The sequence below is a fragment of the Podarcis pityusensis genome (genome assembly GCF_964106645.2).
Source record: "Podarcis pityusensis genome assembly, chromosome: 2".
Classification (NCBI taxonomy): domain Eukaryota; kingdom Metazoa; phylum Chordata; class Lepidosauria; order Squamata; family Lacertidae; genus Podarcis; species Podarcis pityusensis.
Window position 1 is genome coordinate 91,180,870 of NC_138029.1, and position 21,363 is coordinate 91,202,232.

At 43.1% G+C, this 21,363-nt stretch overlaps 1 protein-coding gene across 2 annotated transcripts in view; it reads right to left on the bottom strand.

Annotated features, from left to right (window-relative positions):
• The window catches only part of LMCD1 (LIM and cysteine rich domains 1), a 66,070-nt gene that overhangs the window by 21,771 nt on the left and 22,936 nt on the right, over positions 1-21,363 (bottom strand). For both annotated transcript variants that reach the window (XR_013983001.1, XM_080995860.1), the window contains exons 2-3: positions 16,017-16,105; positions 8,620-8,875 (exon numbers count right to left, since the gene is read on the bottom strand). Coding sequence is in view for 1 of the 2 variants with exons in the window: in XM_080995860.1 (XP_080851986.1) it covers positions 8,620-8,875; positions 16,017-16,105 (345 nt within the window). In the remaining variant the exon portion in view is untranslated. The remainder of the gene's footprint in view (positions 1-8,619; positions 8,876-16,016; positions 16,106-21,363) is intronic.

Genomic DNA, 21,363 nt, shown 5'->3' on the forward strand with positions numbered 1-21,363 from the left:
ATACAATGGGGCTAGTTCCCCTCTCTTCCTCTGAAAGTCCAACACCATCTGCTTTGTCTTGCTAATATTTAGGTGCAAATTATTCTCTAAGCACCATGTAGATACTTTTTGAACCTCCCCCCTGTATCCTGATTCATCTCCACCTGTGAATACATCAAGTGGCATATAGACGCCAGAAGGAACAAAAATGCCAAAGGCTGTCCATCTCTGTGACTTTGTCCACCATTTTCCTAGGGAAGCTACTCTCCATGCAATACAGCCGATGACTCAGATATTTGGGGTTTCTCCCTTGTATTCAGTAGCAAAGGTGGGGTTGGGAGGCTGCAGAGTCACTGCTGCTTACTGGGAGAGTACGAGGGGCAAGGGCGTGGGGAGGGCAGTGGTGGGCAAATGTGCTGGCAGGAGCACCACATTGGCTCCCCCACCTTACCACTCCCAAAGCTGAGAGGTCAGGCAAACAATGCCACCAACACCACCTGTGTCATCTGCTACGACTTGCATCCCAAATGGCAGCACTGACAACCAGTAAGGACTTTCCCAGTGGTTCCACACCACAGCCACCTTATGTGAGTCTTGTGCAGCCAAACTGTATGTCAGGTTTAGTCAAGTCAAGAGCATCCTTTCATGATGCAATACCCATGCACAGAGCATGCAGCAGAGATACTGTATCACAGGGGAGGGAAATGTGCAGCCTCCCAGGTGTTGTTGACTCACAAGTCCTGCTTTTCCTGAGCCTTTGGCAATGCTGGCTGGGGCTGATGGGAGTCAAAGCCCAACAACATTCAGAAGGCCATAGGTTCTCCATCCTTGCTGTATCATGTCAAAGGCTTTTCACATTTTCAAATATTTTTTGAAGCATTTCCCCAAGTATTTATATACTGTTCTTCAGCAAAATTGCTGGTTTTATACAATTAAATTGCCAAAAACAAAACACACAAGACAACTGGAGGATAAAAAAACAGGTTCACAAAATTTTGAACACTTGCAAAATATACAACTATGCTGTACATGTCAAAATTCCAGCAGTTTTACTCTGACAAAGGACTGAAGCTTCTAGACTAACTTCAAAAGGCAGCTCCATGTATAACATATTACAGTGGTCCAACTGAGAGGTCACTGGGGCACAGTTATGCCTTATCAGGATTTCTACTCACATGGGGTGACTATGAAGCAAACATGAATATAATCAGCCTGCAGACATGGGGAAGGTCAGGAACTGAGTGGGCAGAGACATTGGGGTGTGACTCATATGAACATTTGTATTCAGCTGAATGCCTGAACACAAGTCTTGTCTACATCCTTGGACCACAGAAACTGTAACCCACCCCATAAAATCAAACCAGATGATACTGTTAACATTCTCAGACACTGCTGCAAATGAGGCATCAAGGTCTAAGCAAATATATGAGCAACTTTATCTTTTAAGGTGTCTCGTAAAGTCATCACAACAGGCCCCCTGAGGATTTTGGGATGATTACTTGTAAGGAGGATTGGGCCTAGTCTTGAACCACTCAGAATAGATATGCAATATCTATCTATCTATCTATCTATCTATCTATCTATCTATCTATCAGTCAGGGTTTCCTTTTCACTGCTTTTGGCCTGGTGACAACATACCTTGCTCCTGCCAGATAGGGTAGGACACAGATGCCCCATCTCTGCCCCACTCCAGCCTAAGTTTGATTGACATCCCAGAAACACAACAGATTAAGAAAGAGCCCCAGCACACATCAGGTGTCACAAAAACCAAAGGCACAAGTCCAAAACTTCAATCTCCCTTAACCTTTTTGGCATCCCTAGTGTCTAGCAAATATTAAGTATGTGCCTGGAGACATGCTTCCTATTTATGAAAGATTACATTCAAGTGGTTGCCAAAATTTAGCTGGCTAAAAGCCATGGAAAGGCAAGCTTGTTAACAGTTAACCACCAGCTGCAATGCCTTATAAACCCACATGTAGCACACAAACAGCACTTGGGCGAGATGTTAATGATTCTAATTTAGTGCTGGGGGGGGGGGGACAAAAAGAAAATTTTTGCAGGGTTGTATACAGTCTGGAAGGTCTTCCATTTTCCCTTCTGTAAAGCCATTAGTTAACCTAAGTAAGCTAATTTATAAATCAGTACTTTGCTGACTTTACACCTTCGAACACTGCCCCCCCCCCGCAATCTCTACTGCTTTTTTGAGTGCCAAACAGGAGAGCTGGTGGCAAGGGGTGGCCACCAAGTTCAGTGGCCAGTAGCCAACTCATTTTATTACTCAAGCACACAGTCCAATGCTATGGGGGGGGGGGGATGAGAAAAGTCTGCACTTTATTTGGAGACCCGTGTTTCGAATCTAACATAAAGCAATGTGTAAGTACCGGTAATCAAGTTAGCCACTGGCTTTTAATTCATAGCTGGAGACGAAAGGCTGGTCTCATTCAAGATTAACATTTACAAAAAGGATGCAGAGAACTTTCAGTGCAGTTAATCTCTTTATGGAACAGAGCTTAGAAAGAGAGAGAGATTATCTGACAGGGACCTTTTCCCTCTTATAGCGTGACTTGTTCATAGGCAGCCAAGTTGGCCATTGACTGGTTTTTTTTTAGAGACCAGCTTTCAGGAGAGTTCAATTAATTTCCACCTTGGTCAGCACTTGCCTAATGAACAGCACAACTGTTAGGGTGTATATTAAACACCTCAGCAGGCTAAAGTATTGCTTGTTTGAAACATGCAACATAACCCACTAGTGCTTTGCAATAGAAGATCTGTTCCCCAAATGTTTAAACAATATGCCCAATGCAGTTACACAAGCAAAATCTGCCTCTTGTGACTGATTAAGTACAATGTTCGTATAGCACAGCTATCAACTGGCACACAAAAGAAAGGCAGGTCCATTTCATTGCATAAAACCAGGCCTGTGGAAATAAATTCACAGGGAGCTTTAAAGTGAATTAAATGCAGCACAAATGCATGTCTGGATGAGCCTTAAAATGTTAACCGTTATCTATGTTAGTTTTTTATTTTAAAAAGAAAGCTGCTTCATCCCAAGTCAGACGGTCAACTAGCTCAACATTGTCCATGCCAGCCTTCCCCATCCGACTGGTGCCCTTCTAGTTGTTTGGGATTACAATTCCACCATTGGCTACGCTGGCTGAGGTTGATGAAAGTAAACCCTAAAGCAACTAGAGGGCACAGTGAACAAGGTGAACACCACACAAGCAGTCCTTCCTTCCTTCCTTCCCAGAAAGGAAATGCTGTAACCAGTGATCGATTAGGTGCGACAGCAGTCATTCCAATCCACATTTGGGCAACTCGTGGCCTTTACCCCTGTTTGGACAAACTGTCCATACAGACATGGATGCAAATGCTTCCAAATTGGGAATGGCTACCCAGCATGCCTCACTGAGGGTTATCATGGGCGTCTTCTTCCTCTCAGACAGAATGCCGCCATACATCTGCTAAACCAGCAGCACAACACAATCTTCTCATAACTGAGAAGCAATTGCAGAAGCATATGCCGAAACTTGCTTTTACCATATTGGGCTGGTGGGGAGAAGATCATGAAAGGAAAATTATTTTCACTATTTTAGGAGATAGGTCCTTCAGTTATTTTATGAACTAATTTCCTTTTTACCCTCAGCATGGCCAGGGATAATGGGTGCTGTAGACCACAAAAGGGGGGGGGGCAGAGGAAATTGAAGGTGGAGTCTGCAGCCTGTTTCACAGAGGTTATTTCCCTTTCCCAGCCCTGCAGGACCAGGAGGGCACCAAATTGGCCACCCAGAGTTTAATCCATCACCTTACATTGAGGAAATGTCCTTATTTTTGGTGTACTCTGCCTCTTAAGCTGTTGATTCGTATCACTTTTGCTTCCAAATCCCTCTTGGCATGTAGAACAGAGTTCTGGGAAACAGCTTAGAAATCAACCTAAGTCAGTTTGAAGGTGAAGAAAAAAGTATTTTTATTTAAAGTGTAGATATCACGGCACGCAGCTAAATCAAATCTTGCTGGCTAAACCTGTTCCAGATATCTTGAATGTATTTTCATGTGTTCTCACAATTGTATCAAGTCAGCCAAGTCCAAATACTGGGCATGGAAAGGAATGCTGGACCGGATTTTGGAACTTGTTAGGCTCCAGTCAGATGCTGCAGAAGATGATGCTATCAAAGCCACCGATGGTTCAATTGTAGTATTTGTGTTTCCAAGTTGCAAACAATATGGTCCCATCTGCACAATAGCTTTAAAACAGTATTATGCCACTTTAAAGAGTCATTCTTTAAAGGAAAGTGTAATTTGTTAAGGGTGCTGAGAGTTGGTGGGGAGACCCTATTCCCCCTACAGAGCTACCATTCTCAGAGTGATTTGACAATCATTCGTTTTCCCCAGGGAACTGTAGTTCTTTAAGGGGAATGGTGAGGGAAGTGAAAACTTTACAGGGTTATTTGGGGGAATCCATGACTGCTTCAAGTGGTGCTATAGTGCTTTAAATGCAGCTGGGGGCTAGATCTGGCACATTCCTTATGAATGTACTGTGGGTTACATGACATCTTTCAGAAGTGCTGGATATGAAAGGTTTCATCGCTATGCATGAGGGATAGAGTAGAGCACTTGAATGAATAAATGAGACCGATTCTCTCTGTGTGTCAAAAGTTATTCCCTCCTATGGAAACTAAAAACATCTAAACAGTCAACAAGAACCCAAAACTTTAAGGATCACAGGAAAATGCAACCAAAACACAGATAAAACTCTAAACAAAACATGTAAACTGTAAGCATTAAATAAATGTACTCGAGTTAAAGGGCACTACTTGTTTTCACAATGATAGGATATCAAATTCCTGAGCTTCACGTGCCTATATATAGAAGGAGAATAACAAAGGTATTTATTGTGGTCACAGAAACTTTATTGAGGGCTTAAATAACTTCGTCAACTCAAGTAAGTACGGTAATTAAAACTTGTTCCTATTGACACGAAGAAAACTTCAGTGCTGTATTCAACTAAATTGCTGTGCTAGTGGAAGCCTTTGGAAGAATTCCTACCTTAATGGGACTTTCCGTCTCCTCCTCTTCCTGTACATGCCCTGGGCCAGCTCCAAATCTGCTCTGGAGGGCTGGGGGAACCCACATTACACATTTAGGGGGTGCATGGGGGGAGGAGAGGGGGAGAAGGTTCCACTGCACAAGAAAAATCCTTGCAGCTAACAGAACTTCTGCCTTAGTGCTGTTGAATACAGCCCTAAGAGTGGCAGCCAACTGAGTTTTACTTAGAGTAAAATTAATGTACCTGTCAGCTATGTCCGTTAACTTTAGTGGGTCTACTCTGAGGAGAACTAGCATTAGTTCCAATCCTATGTCTTGGCCACTGCCCCCCACTTGAGGAAGGACTGGAGATCGGGTTCGAAATGACCATGTGCAAACATGCCTAATGACCACCTGAAGCAAATCTATGAAATTTTAAGGGAAGAGAAGTAGTGAAGTAGTGACTCTGTGCCTTTGATCCATCGAAATGTTGAAGAATGCAAGACTTGCTCTTGTTCATTTTTAGAAACATATATAAATTCATACCCATATCTGAGGATGCATGCCAGTGTTGTAGCAATCCATATTACAAACCTTCAAAGTAGAATTCTTATCCCAAACTCTCTCAGTCCATCCAACTGTGCTACAGAGAAACGTAAACTGTTTGTGCATTTGGAAACCGAGGGTTGTGTCAAAATTGAAGGTGTTTTAGAACATAAGAGCAGCCCTGCTAGACCAGCCCAAAGGCTCATCTAGCCAAGCACTCCGTTCTCACAGTTGCCAACCAGGTGCCCATAGGAAGCCTACAGGCAGAACCTGAACAACAGGTTCACATTTGCAGTATTTGGGAAAATAATCTTTTACTTTCCACCTCACAGAACTAGCCACCAATTACCCCAAATAAGATTCTCATAATATGCAATGAGTAAGCAGCTACTGACTACTGCCAGGTGGGGGACATTTGTGATTTATTATTCTAGATTCTTGGGCTACCTACCTCAGCTGTCATTATCCACTGAACCATCTTACACATTACACAGTCAGTCCCAGAGCACCGTATTAGTTACCAAGAGGACTGGGCCAATCCCAGACCACTTTGTCCGTGTGTCTTGCCCTCTTTTCAAGAGCAACAGATATATTTTGGGACTGAGGCATGCTGCAGGAGATTGACAGGTTTCCCAAGAATTCCAGTTTCATTCCTTTCATGTGACAAAGAACTTTTACAAACAGGGAGGTTTGAGGTGAACTGTAACTTTAGAAGGTCACCCAAGGCAACTCTAGGATACTTGCTTACATAAGGCTCTTCTTATTGCCCTCTGTCTGTTCTTGAGCATCTCCATCTCTTCATGCTAGTCAAGGATAGACAACATACTGGGCCATGGTGAAAACATCTGGCCTTGGAAGTCCAGGCCATTTATATGAATGGTTTAGCGGAGAAAACAACTAATGTCTTATAAGCTTCTAGGTGTAAAGATTGATAAACGACTACTCTGTTATGTATGCAGTGGTTAGAGTGTCAGACCAGAACCTAGGAGTCCAGGGTTCAAATTCCCACTTCGCCATGAAGCTTACTGGCTGAGCTTGGGCCTCTCAACCGAGCCTACATGACAGGATTTTTGTGGGGATTAAATGAGGAGGGGGAAGAACAATCTACACCACACTGAGCTCCTTGGAGGAAACGGTGAGATATAAATGCAATAAATAGATAAATGTTATGTATCTTACTATATCATAAAACTGTAAAGCTGTCATCAAGCTGCGGTTCATGTGGCCACCTACTGGACAGCAGGTGGGCAGTGCAGTCAGGCAAGTGAGTGATCGGACAGCCTGGCCTGTTCCTCTGTGAGCTGTCTCTGCCGTGGTTTGGCTGAGCTGTAAGTGGAGGAAGGTTTGCCTGAACAGGTGAGCAAACGAGCTGCCAAAGCTGGTGAGAAAGAGGTAAAATGGAGGTGGACGGAGCTGGGCAGGTGGGCAGGATCGGATCAGTTGGTGTGGACTTTTCAACCTGTCCTGTGCTTCTCCTGTCGTTGCCTCCACTGGCATAGGGATGGGGAATGAAGGGGAGAAAATATTTCTCCTCTTTATCCACCATCCAATCTCCTACTGCTACTGGAGAAAATAGCCTACATTTTCTGGCTTCCCACAGCAGTGGCAGTGCAGTGGGGCTTAAGGAGGGCAACAAACGTGGGGTTTGGGTGATCTGCAAGGTGAAGGGCGATCCCTCTCCTCCTCCTCCAAGGTGCTATTTTGTGGGGTCTTCTGACCTTCCAGAGCTAGTGTGGGGCATGTGCAGGAGGAGAGGGGAGAATGCCCCACTGTGTCAGCAGGAGCACCGAGTAAGTTGAATTCAGCTCTTAGTATTTACTCCCAACTTCTTGAAAACTAGACCACTGAAGGGGAAAACTCCTCCTCTTGTATCTTACACCCTACCAAACATCACATATTAATCACATGGGCTTCGAAATTAATACAGTACTAAATTCCATGTTGTTCAGCAGATTAATTCGGGAGGGAAAATTCAAAGGTCTCATGCCATATATAAAGAGGAAAAGCACACCATTCTTCAGATCCCCCCGCCCCCGAATGCACAACATACGTAGCCAAAAAAGAGCCATTCCTTCCTACTAGATTTTTCAGCACGAAACATTTCGAGCGAATGTGCTGCCTCAACATTATTTACTAATCAAGAAACAAGTAGCAGAGATATCTTTCTGGTAAAAAAAATAACTATTTGGTGCTTTCTCAAGTTTTCCCTCCTTTACAACAGCAGAAATGGTCCCAGGAGGCAATAAAAATAAATTGCTTAGGGTGAGATATCACTGCAACTCGTCCTCTATGCAGGAGATTTTGAAACACCATAGATTGATACTAGATCTGAGCTTCTAGTTCCATGTATTAACCATGATTAAAAACAGTCCAAGACAAGGATCTGCAGGTCTTGATTCAAAATTCATCTGTCTTTAAGTTTCTCACAGCAGCTGCTTCAAAAGTCTTGGTTATGACCTACAAAACCCTATATGGTTTGGGTCCTGGCTATCTGAAGGACCATATCTCCTTATATGAACCTGTCTGGGTTTTGAGATCTTCTAGGGAGGCCTTTCTCTCAGTCCCACCACCTTCACAGGCATATTGGGTGAGAAAATGAGAGAGTGCCTTCTAGGTGGCTTCTCCCAGATAATGGAACTCCCACAGAAGGCTAGGCTGACCTCCTCTCTTACTTTCCTTTCACTGACAGGCAAATACTTTTTTGTTCTGACAGCCTTTGGCCACTGACTGACTGTTGTGGCAGGGTCTCCTGAGGGTGGGTATTGCACTGTGTGCATGTGTGTTTTTTTAAATGGTTTTAAGCATTTTCAGTGCTGTTTTAATAGGGTTACCTGCATGGTGTGTTTTCAGGTGTATCTGTTTTAATGTAGGTGGCAAACCCACCTTGTGTGCTGCACTGAGAGAAAGGCAGGATATAAAATCAGTAAGTTAAGAAGATGTGAGAAAGGGGGTTCAGGGTCGGGGGAAAGGGACACACAGTGGAGATGCTAAATCCTTTAGCAGCTATTGAAACCCTGTGTGTTTTGGAAAATTTCAAGTAGTCCTTACATACAATTAGGTGAGTGATCTTACCAGCTTCTGAGTCAGTCCAGGTGGAGCCCATTCGTATGTAATAGTGTTAAATGTTGGATCTTTCCGAGACACGATAGGATTAGTGATAATCATACGGTTCCTTTTATAGATGCGAACACCATCACCTCCTTTCACCCGGGCAGTTAGCGAAGAGTATTTCGAATCGGAGAGCAAGCGGCCAATTTTCCGATCATCTTCTGCATCGGAGCTCAGACTGTGATCTTCCTGGCTGCATTTACATGACTTGCATATTTTCCTGTGGGAGACAAAATGAGGTCACCCTTTGATATAAGCTGAACCCCAAACAGGCATGTGCTCTTTTGGAGGCTCAGTAATGAACTTTCAAAAACACTGAAGGTTAAATATTGAAATGGATCATGGCGTAGGACAAAAGACCTTTGTTGGCAAGAACTCAATTTGTAAGCTGCAGACTAATGGAATTTGCCATGGTGTGGAATATAAAACTGTAAAAACCCACACTGCAGAGACCCTGGAGAATCAGCCTCAGGGCACAATGACCAAGTGTTACTTCTAAGCTGCTGTGAATGCAGCTAGTCAGTTACACAATTTTGAAAAGAATCACCTGAGAGATGAGGACATGAGTCTCACTGCTTTGTTTATTTAATGCATTTATATCCCTCCTTTCTTCCAAATTGGAAAAGAACACCCGAGACTTCAATATCCATGTACAAACCCAGTGTTATCACGCAAGGTGCATTATTTTCTAATATTTTATATAAGAATACATTCACAATTTTTTCCACTGCCTTGATTCCAAAGCTAAACATATGATTTCAAGGGATTTGGATTCAAGCAGCAAAGTCGTTTTTGAGTGCATTGTCTTGGCAGCTAGGTTTAAAGGCATCTGATATATGTAAAATAGCTTATTGCAGAGTTGCACAGGAAATATGGGCGTAAGATTCTTTGAAGTCAAGACTAAATAAAATAAAATAAAATAAAAATAAAAAGATTGTGGAAATTTCAGTTTATAAGATGGGGTGGGTGAAACAGAGCATACGAGAGTCTTGGCTGCAAATTGATAAGATTAAGCTGTAAATTACTAATTCAGGGAAATATAATAGTATTGTTACCCTGCTCTTAAACATTTCTCCTCCTTTACTGGAAGACTACAATGGGAGAATGAGGGTGGTTCAGAGCTCTATGGCATGAATGGGTTTGTCATTAGTGTATCACTGCAACACATCCTAGGATGAGGTAAGATCAAAACATACAGACTTGAATGTTTAGTCAGTGTAGGTTATGTCAAACAAAGACCCCCATCAATACATCCTGTTGTGATATCTATAGGCCTCTTGAGTCTCTGTGCTATTTCCCCTTGCCCCAGTTTCTTAAGACTATAAAGCATGGAAATTGTTATATTTGGGAGCAGGGTTATATTTGGGAGTATTCACATGGCAACTGGCCCTATTGGATAGAACTCTTATCCAACAGGCCTTTGGGGCACAATAAGAACAACATCACAGACTTCCCTTGATCTATGTGACTGGGCCTTGTACCGTTGGTCCACTGTATGCAGCTTAGAATCTTTGAAAGCATGAAGTGGCTTAGAAATACTTTTTAATAAAAAATTAACTCACTTGCTTTTGTACATGCATTTCTATAATTAAAGGCCTGCTGTGCTTTGTACCATGCCTTAACTTTGCTTTAAAGGCTGTATATTTGTTCTTAGCTGCTCTGGGCTCTTGTGAGATGAAATATTGGGACATAAGAAATAAAAAAACAGCAACATGTTTGCATTCACAGTACACGGCTGATTCTAAAACAGAGGCAAACCACCATCCCCACAATATAAAACAGTCATCTACAATACGTCTAAGCATACAAATACACATGCCAGGGACTTGAAGCTCTGTCGAGGGTATGCTCTGTGGCATAGCGCTACATAATCTGGGCAACGAATCACATATTTTAAAATCATGTCACGGGTCTGCCACCAACAGACCTCCTCCATTTTAAGTTAGTTCCCGTCTCTGCGATAGCAGCATTTCTGATCCCTCACAGTGATGTGGTCACATAAATAGGTTTCTCTGCTCCTTATCATTGGCTGACACTGGAAGCGGCTGAGCAATATGCCATAGTCAGTGAGGTTGCACAGTGAGGTCACAAGGCTAGCAACACTACACATTGTGGAGAAAGGAGAACCTTGATATGGGAATGCAGTTTGGGGCACCAGCTCCACAAGATGCATTGTGTGTGCTTTCCTCTTTACAGTGAGGCAGTTCAGCTAGAATCTCTCAGTTGCCTTGACATAAAAATAAGACAGGAGCGCTTGTAGTACAATAACACACATATCCTCTTTCTACACTTCTGGCATTGTATTCAAAGTCTTTGTTTTATTTCCTTCTCTTCTCTAAAATATTCTTATTCTTAATACCCTGGTAAAGCAGTACCAATCTACTGCTGTAGGGTTGGGAGTCCAACCCCAGAGACCTATGGGGTCTAAGGGATTCTGAAAGCTCTGGGGGATTTGCCAATAGCCAGTGCTGGCAATTCTGAGGCCCGAGTCTTCCTATGGAATAGAGAAGCATGGTGGGCCGTTGACACAATTGCACCCAAGTGCTCCCTTTGGTTCCTTGAAGTTTAAGCAATCCCCTCATTTACTAGGGAGCTCTGGGCAATGGAAGCAGCTGGAATGCAAAGTGATAGGAAGGGTGAGTGAACACACATAAACATATATTCAATCAGATACTCGAGATCTTAAAGTAAGGGTGAAAAGAGATTTAAGGGCAACGCAACAGAAATGCTTTCAAATCTATATGTATGCAAAATACACACTAATTGAGGGAAATTATTGAACTGCAGGGAGTTGCATGAGATGGGGAGGTGTAAAATCAGCAAATGTCACCTCTTATGCTACTGGACACATTTGTTGTATCAAGAACTGCTCTGCAAGTGGAAAGGCGGTGTTGAATTTTCATCCATTATCTCCTCTTAGCAGGACTGCCCCACCCATGAGGCAAGGTGAGACAGAAGGATCAACAGGGGCAGCAGATCTTGACATCAGTCTTTATTCTGTACTTGTTCATGATGTAGTTCTTCACTCTCCCCTTATTCCCTGGTGGGGGAGGCATCATTTGGGGGGGTTTCCTGAGGCACCAAAAAGTATTGGTCCAGCCCTGCCACCTAGTTTTTATAAGCATCCATTTCTCCCTTTGGAATTATACAAACCAAGGTCATTCTAGCCTCTAGAGGAACATTTACAGTTAATGTCCACAATTATCCACTAATGAGTTAGATGCAATGTTCCAGGATGGAGTCCATTTGAAGAGATTCTTCAAAGGCTATGCTTTGTGTGGAACCACAATAAAAATATGAACCCAGCTCAGATTTCAAACAAAACAGACAGTGAACACACAAATAGATTTTCGGCAGTGATAAAAGAGTAATTTTCAGAAAATAATTTCAAGAGCCTTTCCAGAGCCAAACAAAAAATGACATTGCTGTGCCCAGTAGGAGGAAAGTGAATGGAATATACTTAATAGTTTGCTAAATAGCCCCCATCTTGATAGCAAATAAGGAGAACAGGGTTTATTAAACTGTGTTGAAATAATTAGATCTGGAAGCCAGTCTCTCGCAGATGTAGGGAAAGGTATTACAGTGCATAAATCCACATGCAGCATAAAAGGATGCTGGATGGTAAGTCAAGTATAATTACTTTGGCATCTTGCCCTCTTCCCCCTGTTGTGCACATAAAAACCAGTCATGTGGTTGCTCTTCTCCAATTGGCTGATGCCACAGAAGAATGTCTGTTTTCAACCGGCCTTGCCAAAGTTCAATTCAGAAGGAGTACTAGGATTACAGCGTAAGGGCAAATGCTTTCTTTTTAGGATCCCTGATCTCTTCTACTCCCCAAGGAGCATTAAGTCAGTGTGGTTACATGTCATTTATGAAAAAAAGAAAGAATTTTAAATTATAAAAAGCATGCGGAGGCTTGGGTGAGGGGGAACCACTGCAGAGAACTGAGAAACTATTTCAATGTCTTTCTACAAATTCCAGTCTACAAAAGTCATTCTTTGTCCTAAATAGGTTCTTTAAAAAGGCAAAGAGTGTGAGGCAGACGGTTTAAAAGCATAGATATCCCTATCTGCAGGCACCTCTCCCTGGAAATCGTTGTCTCCAGTTCTGACCTTAGCAGAGCAGTACGTGAAAAGAATGAACAGGGCTGGTGGTGCTGTTATTTGCCAAGGTAGGGATATGGAGGGTGAAAGGGTGATAAGCTTAGAGAAGCTCCAGATCTGTGGTGGCATGATGCAGGTGCCGCTGGAGCTTCCATGTCCACATTGCCACCTTACCTTGTCCCATTGTCATCCTGGCAAGTAGCAGTGGAAAGAAGTGCTGATGCTTCGCCACCACCCAACTTACTGAACCTCACTAAAATCAATCTGCTTGAGGAGTTGGGCTCTTCTCTCTCAACAATGTCTCTAGAAATGCACAGACCTAAATATTGAGATGTCATTTAATGCACAGCCTGTCATACTGGTGGCAATCATTTTGAAGCTTGGCTAACAGATTACAGGACCAGATATTACAGAATACAGCACTGCAAATATTATAGGATCTAGGCCAGGGATCTCTAACCTGACTGGAAGTGGTCTCAGGCTGGGTTCTTTGCAAGCCTATTGGTTAGAGAGTGATTTCATGTATTGGTTGTATAGATTTCTGGCTTTGTATATTGATCTGTGTATTTTAATAGATTGCCTTGGAAACGCTTGGGTCAAAGGGTGGAATGGATCACTGGAAATGCCAGGGACTGACCCCTGGGAACCTTGTGCATGTGTTCTCCCACTCTGCCCTAGTCACAATACTATGATTATTCCCAAGTAGCTAAAGCGTTTGGGAAGAAAAGATGCAACCCAGACAGCAGCAGATTTATAGCATACTTGGCATGGGAACTTGGATCCAAGCTGTCTTAAAATTTTATATTCCTTTGCTTTGCAGATCATAAGCCAGAGACTATATTCTTTCAGATTTTATATATTTGCAGACCATTGCATTAACAGCAGGTAACACCATCATGGTTCTTAAAAAGTGTTTCCTGGCTTCACAGTAGCCCTAATGTAAGGGAAGCAGAGCATGTGTTTTTGTGTGGGTAGGATGATATATTGGCACTATTGCTTGTAGCAAATGGAACCAATATCCCAACAGCTCTAATCCAGATCACTCCTTTTAAAAGCTTTTCTGAAACCACATCTCAAAAGTAGTACACATGGTAAAAAAAAAAAAAAAAGATTTTTGATGAAACGAAATTCATCTTTTTTCAATGATATATCACTTGTAGGTAATGCAAATATTTGGCACTGAATTTTCTATGATTTCTTGCACAGAGCAGAATTTGGAGGAAGCTATACTCAAGGAAGTCTGAGTAGATGCTAAAGGGAAAAAAGCCAGAGAAGACTAGCATCTTGAAAACCTCTCTGTATTATGATGCTCTATCGTACTAAAAGGTAAAGGTGAAAGACCCCTGGACGGTTAAGTACAGTCAAAGGTGACTATGGGGTTGCAGTGCTCATCTCGCTTTCAGGCCAAGGGAGCCGGCGTTTGTCCACAGACAGCTTTCTGGGTCATGTGGCCAGCATGACTAAACTGCTTCTGGTGCAGTGGAACACCGTGACACAAACCAGAGCGCATGGAAATGCCGTTTACCTTCCAGCCACAGCGGTATCTATTTATCTACTTGCACTGGCTGCAGTACAGAATAATCAGATTGCTCCCCACCCAGAAGAGTGGAATGTGGTTGACAGTACTTAAAAGAGGACCAAAATAAATACCATATTTACTTAAGTCTAATGCGCCGTCGAATCTAATGCGCACCTCAGTTTTCAGAACCTTGAAATAAATAAAGGATTTCCTGGCGAATGTAAATGCGCCCTGGAATCTAATGTGCACCTTAATTTTTGCAACATAATTGGGCCAAAAAAGATGAGCATTAGATTTGAGTAAATATGGTAAATAAAAGTCCCTGCATATCTTTGATGTGAGGAGAAGGAATACTCTCCCAGCTCTTTGCGTTAGTGGTGAACTGGAAGTGTGAGTTCAAGACATGAATATCTATGGCGCAATAATAATATAAAAAAATGGGGAAGGAGGAGAGAAATCCAGCAATTTTTTTTTGCATAAACAAGAAAGAAGTACAACGCACAGATGGAGGAATCATAAAGTGGGTCCAGATTTGAGCAATGTTTTCATTGCCAGCCTGCCGCAAAAAGATGTCCTAATTGTGGGAGAAAGCCTATCTGCGACTGAGTAAGATTAAAAAGCAGGCAGGAAGGGCTGCTGCATTTTTATGTGTGTCTTGGATCACTGGTCTGAAAATGTTTTCCCACCAAAACCAAAACAGACCAGATTCACTACATGCCTGATAGCTTATGCGAACGCTGGCCGGGCAGATATATCAAAAAGCCTTGACTATTTGCATTCAAACGGGTCACTTGAGTCTTTCCAAACTGTTCCCTCGAGAGTGGAGACTTCAAGGAATGTGGCATTTTAAAAAGATGACATCACCACTGAAAGAATGGTGTCCTTTGACTGGAATGGAAGGGCCAAAAGAGTCAGGGACACAATTATATAGGCTGACCTTTTGATGGGGAACAAAAGCAGCAAGCTCAAGATTAACCAGTTGAGACTCTGAATCCTACACGTCTGAAAAACTGAAGGAACTTTGGTGTAACTCATTTTAACAGCTGAGCAATATTTGAACAGTCTACTCAGTTGAGTTTTAATTTGGTGCTAGCAATGGCTTACTAAAGGTCAATAAATATTTTCTTCCCGCAAAAGATGGCTTTCTAAGCAGGCTTGCTTCTAGAAGAAGAAGAAGAGTTTGGATTTCATATCCCGCTTTATCACTACCCTAAGGAGTCTCAAAGCGGCTAACAATCTCCTTTCCCTTCTTCCCCCACAACGAACACTCTGTGAGGTGAGTGAGGCTAAGAGACTTCAGAGAAGTGTGACTAGCTGAAGGTCACCCAGCAGCTGCATGTGGAGGAGCGACTGCTTTCTAACATCCTTAACTCCATCATCTATATAGGAAGAGAACAGTGCTGGACTACCTTTCAACGTTGTTGCAAGAATTACTGAGTGTATGCAAAACTCTCTTGAGTGCTTGTGAAATGAAAGCCAGGCTGCTTTTGAGTACTTGGGGGAAAAGTGCTTTGCATCTTTTTCTGTATCTATGGCAACCTCCATGTTAATTTAACTGTAAAATCACAATGAAAATCAGTAACAAAACCATTATTGATCTTATTGGGTGCAGGTCTTTCTATCCACTGCAAAGCACAAATGGCATTTAGTCTGTTCACAGCTGCACAAAATCAGAAGACAAGTCAGAACATGAACAACAACCAAAGCGGAAAAGCAGAATCAAGTATTAAAGGCACTACCTCCAAGAATGTGGCTCAAAGCCACTGCACATCCCTCTGCATCTTAAACATGGCACACCTCTTCCTGATGGTTGCTGGCTGATGGACACCTGAAAAACAAAGAAGATGCTGTTATTTTCATTGCTGATTCCAGGGTGGTATACAAGTGTAACAGTTCAAGCAGCATAAACTCAATGGATAAGAAAATGAGCATGAGGCCAGGCAATCCCCATTTCTTTGATGCATGATGGTTCCATGAAGAGCAAAGAATGGAGCCAACATTAAAAAGATCATATTCCTCCATACTTTCTGAGGCTACAGCAACCAAAATTCATGCCACAAAACCAGAGCAGATGGTGTTCTGGATATATCCTCAGACTGAACCACCATACATGCCTTTTCTTGACCTACACCCTTGTGCAAATTAATTGAAACAAACAATGTAGTTTATTGTACAAAACTCACATATACATCTCACATATACGTACATTAGTAACAGATATGACCTCCGCTATTTTTAAGCAGCAGTTGAACACGGTTTGGCATGAAGTTTGCTAGTTTCGAACAATCACTGTTGATTTTCGGATCCCTGTACCACACTTGAATCAGCGCCTGAATGAGCTTCTCCATACAGCATGGAGGTGACTTTTGCATATACAGTGGTACCTTGGGTTATATACTGTAATGGTTCTAGGGGTTGCTCGTGCGTAAGCCGGTGCTTATCTCCCCGGCTGGGTGCAAACCCCGGCTGGGTGCTGTTCTGTCATGAATTTCGATGTGTGACAGGGGATAAAATTTTGTTCCATTAGGGCCATATATTAACTAGATTGAAATATTTGTTAGAATTCCACTGACTACAAGGCAGATGTTTACATGTCACAAATGGAAAGCGATGGACTATACTCCAGCATAGCATTCCGTAGCTTAGCTCTGCATTTGAAGGTCCCAGGTTCAATCCCTGGCATTTCCAGATAGAAACCGCTGCCTAAAATCACAGAGAAGTGACGTCAGTCGATAATCCCGTGTTAGGTGGGCCAATGGTCTGATTCAGTATAAGGCAGCTTCCTATGCTACTGTTCTATAGACTTTGCCAGATGGAATGTGCAGAAAAGGAAACACAGATATACAGAATGCAGAGGCTTAAAGTGAGTAGCTTGTGTTAAGGTTTAATTCTGCTCATGCCATATGTCTTCACATAGTTATGGGCGCAGAGGCCCAGATTTTCTTGGAAGTCATGCTTTGCGATTTGAACATCTCTTCCAAAATATGTGGGCAAGGGCTAGGAAAGGGAAGGTGCTCTTCATTTGCTATTATTAAAACAACACAGCTCGTTTCAAGAATTGAAAATAGATCCCAGAGACTAAGCCCTGTATCATATTAAGCTCTGTAACCACATGAACGTGTTAACCTTGGCAAACCAGTGATCACAGCTCTGTAGAATGAGAAGCAGCTAGGATGGGTCAACCAACAAGGAACAACTCAGTTATGATAATGGCAAAGAACAGGGATTATTCCAGAAGAGGAATGGCATTAAGAATGGTGGTTGGTGCTCTCTAAACAATGGCCAGCACTTTTCCTAGATGTTCTCATACCCATGTTCTCATTTCTGGTTCTAAAATGTAAAGATTAATTGGATAGATCAAGACCGTAAGCCAGCCAAGTGTCCAAAGCGCATTTATACTTAGAAAGGAACTGAGCAGCCATCTTTCACTGTGATAAGATACTTGCTTAAAGTATGTGATGATAAATGACACATTTAAAGCTATATTATCTTGGTAGGAGGTTAAGATAAAGAAACACAGTGCTGTCTTAGTTCTGGTTGTTGAAGAATTTGTTTTGCTGCAAGATAAACAAGGAAACATAAACTAAGCATTCATGAGATTGCAATACACTAGTGACTTGATAGCCAAGCTCATTTTTATAGGCGCTCTGTACCCAGAAAAACCTAAGAGTTATTTTGAGAATGTGGTCCTAGTTTCCACATCTTTGCTGCTATACTTTGTAGATCTTTGCTGCAATCTTGCTCTGCTGTTCATTCATGAGAGGGCAGGCCCATTGAGAAAAGGGCCTATAAAAATTAATTCAAACGTAATGTTGGTCTTTTAAAAAGGTGAAGAACAAAGAACACTTCTAAGTTTACATGGCACAAATACTCCGATAATTGTGCTCAAAAACGTAACAAATTCCTGCCTTTAATCTTCAGAAAATGATCCAGTGTGACTCTGTATTTAAAGAAGGGGAAAAATGCACTGGTGGCGCCAAAAATGAAGTTGTCCTAAAAGGAAATATTCTAGAGAAATGGATACCGTGGAATGCCGACTTCATAATCGGCCCTGTCATTGTCCCTCTCCCCCACCCCCAAGGAATTTTTCCAGGCTCCAAAATCCATTTCCTCAGACCTGGCAGAAATTCTTCTGCATGTCAAAGATTATACACGGAGGTGCCAGTCTGCCCTTGAAAGCAGTGCAGCCTTTTCTCTCTCCTCGCCCCCCGCCCCTTTAACAGGAAATATATTTGTGTGTGTCTATGGACGTGTAGAGGGAGCAAGCTGGCAGAAGTACAGTGCATCTGTAGTACAGACATCGCACAGCCCTTCCGTATTCAAGCAGCTTATTCGCTCGTGTGATTTACCCTCACATGAAGGAGAGAGCAAGCCTGTATTCACTGCTCTCATTCCTGCTGACCCTCGCTATCAATACAAAATCTGAAAGTGTGGGGGAATGGGACAGGCGATGGGGAGGACCTTCTATATCAACTCCCCAAGCATTTTTGAATCCTGGTCCTGCAGGGTCCTACATACACATACACAACATGTCCCTTGCTTCAGATCTTTCCAACACGTGGGTGGTGGGGCCGGGGGGGGGCCTACCCTACTCTATCCCTCATATGATATCAATTATGCAAAGCTAATCCTCACCAGCGAATGCCAGGCCACCCATTGCAACAGTTTTGCTTTGATGCCACAGCAACAAGTTGCATTTAATGTTCCCTTTTCCTTTGCGAAAGCTCTAAATCTCATCTGCTCCTTTGCAATGCCACTCTCTTTGATGTATCTCCCTGCTTATGGAAGGCTCTTACCTGGTGCCATCATTACGTATCTTTAGGCGCCAGGCAAAAACATCCCTTTGACTTTTAATTATCTATGGCCTTTTCATGTGGGTGGGGTGTTTTAATCGAGTTTTTAAAATTATATATTTTTAAATGCTGGTTTTAATGCATGTTTGTGCTTTATTTGGTTAAAATAATTGCAGATAGAACAAACAAACAAACAAACAAAAGAATAGCACAATAAAAGCAGAACAAATATAAACCAGAACGTTTGTGTTATTAAAATCCTTGAGAGAACCGGAGGGTGGCAACATGAGAATGGGCCTTTTCTGTCTGTGGAATGCTCTCCCCAAGAAAGTGTTGGGAAAAAGCACCAAGGCAAAAGCCAGCTCCAGATGGCTGGAATGCAAAACAGTGCAGATGTACTGTTGGAGAAAAGGTGGAGCCTATTCTCTGTACTGAGCACCGGATGTTAGCTCAGTGTGTTATATGACCTGTACTGGAAGTACAGGGGAGGAGTGTGAGACTCTTCTGATGGAGTCTGAAGGGAACAGTCACATTTCCATGTACTGTTGAATGACAGGAATAAAACATGTAGAAAGGACTCCTGTCTGTCTCTTCTTCCCCTCCCTGGGAAGGAATGCAGGGAGGGAGGAAGGAGGAGGGTGTGTCCTGCTCACGTTTGAGGAGGATCGCCGGTTTGTTTACCTAGCCTGCCGGAGGTCGCAGACGGACGGTAAACATCCAGTATCTCGCTCAATTGCCTCGGGGGAGGCCAGGTACCTCTGCCTGTGGGCTGATGATACTGACATATGGCAGCCTTCGGATGGTTACGATTCATCGGACATCTGCATGAGAGGCTGGTGGATTGTCCTCCTCTGCTCCAAGGGAGAAGAGAAGCGTCTGAAAGAAGCCAGAGGCTCCACAGACAGCTGGTGGAAAGAAGAGGTGTTTTCCAGAGCAACAAAGTTCAAGGTATGCTGCATTTCGGGCTAAAAGTGTGAACGCAGTTCGATTAATTCACTGCTTCACGGGGAGCTGCGTCTTGGAAAAATACAGCTCCGGGAGAAGAGACCTGCATTCCACAAATTCTTGTGGTTGATAAACTGTCCTATTGAAATGCATTGTTGCTAAGTAACGGAAAGTTACTGGCAAAGGGGCTGGACTGTGAGTGTCAGCCTGGGAAAGCGAAACAAAACCAGAGAATGTTTTGGCTACAAGTTCACGTGCCCTTGGAAGGGACTGTCAATAGCAGCCTGAGTTTAGCTGCCAGGTGCAAAGGGCGTAAACAACTTGCAGTTTTGCCTCCGTGAGAAAGAAAAAAACAACTGTTGGATTTTACAGTTTGTTTGACAGTGTGAGCTGGAGGCTTGGATTCAAAATGGATGTCAAGAAAGGGGGGAGACTTGCCTAACTCATCACCCCTGACCAGAGACAGTTATTCATCATGGTCTGGATGAATAACTACCCCAGAAGGGGTGAGCCAAGATGATGCTGGCTAAGTTCCTAAGAGCTCAACGAAAGCTGAGAAGAGCTTTGACCCCAGAGGGGAGAGTGCAGGAACTGTGGCTGTAGGAACTGTTGGTGTTCCTGATCAAGGTGCAATGGGTGTTGCTGACAGGGGGAGGGAAGAACAGAGTTCAAATCTCCCCACTGATGATGCTACTAGGAAGCATGGAGTAGCATTGAGTGCTGTACAATTGTGGACAGACTGGGCATCTACAGCGAAACTGTAAGAAGCCGCGCCAGTCAAGAGGAGCAAAGAGCAGCTCTACGAAGCCTGAGGCGTCAGGCAAAAGCCGTACCAAGTGCCAGGTGAAACCTGCAAAGGCTATGATGGCGAAAGGAACCACGCCAGATGTTGGGAACTCGTTCATAATTGACACGGGCGCCACGGTTCATATGTGCTCGCACAGAGGACTATTTTCGACGTTGAGGAAGCAAAGCTTCACTGTGAAACAGGCCAACGGTCAGGAGTTGGAAGCGACTGGAATTGGGACTGTGTATCTTGAGAGTCTGAACTTGACTATAAGCGATGTCTACCTGGTTCCAGAACTGAGATTTAATCTGCTGAGCGTGTCGCAGATTGCAAAGAAAGGACTGAAACTGTCCTATGATGCTAAAAGCTGCAAGATCTACAAAGATGGAGAACTGTTTCTTACTGCCAAAGAGAAAGATGGACTGTATTTGTTGACTTTTGATCAAAGTGATTACATGAAAAGTAATTCTTCTGTTTCTAACGAAATCTCTCTTGCAGGTGTGACCAGTGTGAGCACCAGGAAGGTGACGAAGAAGGTCGACAGAGCATTTCAGCGGGTGT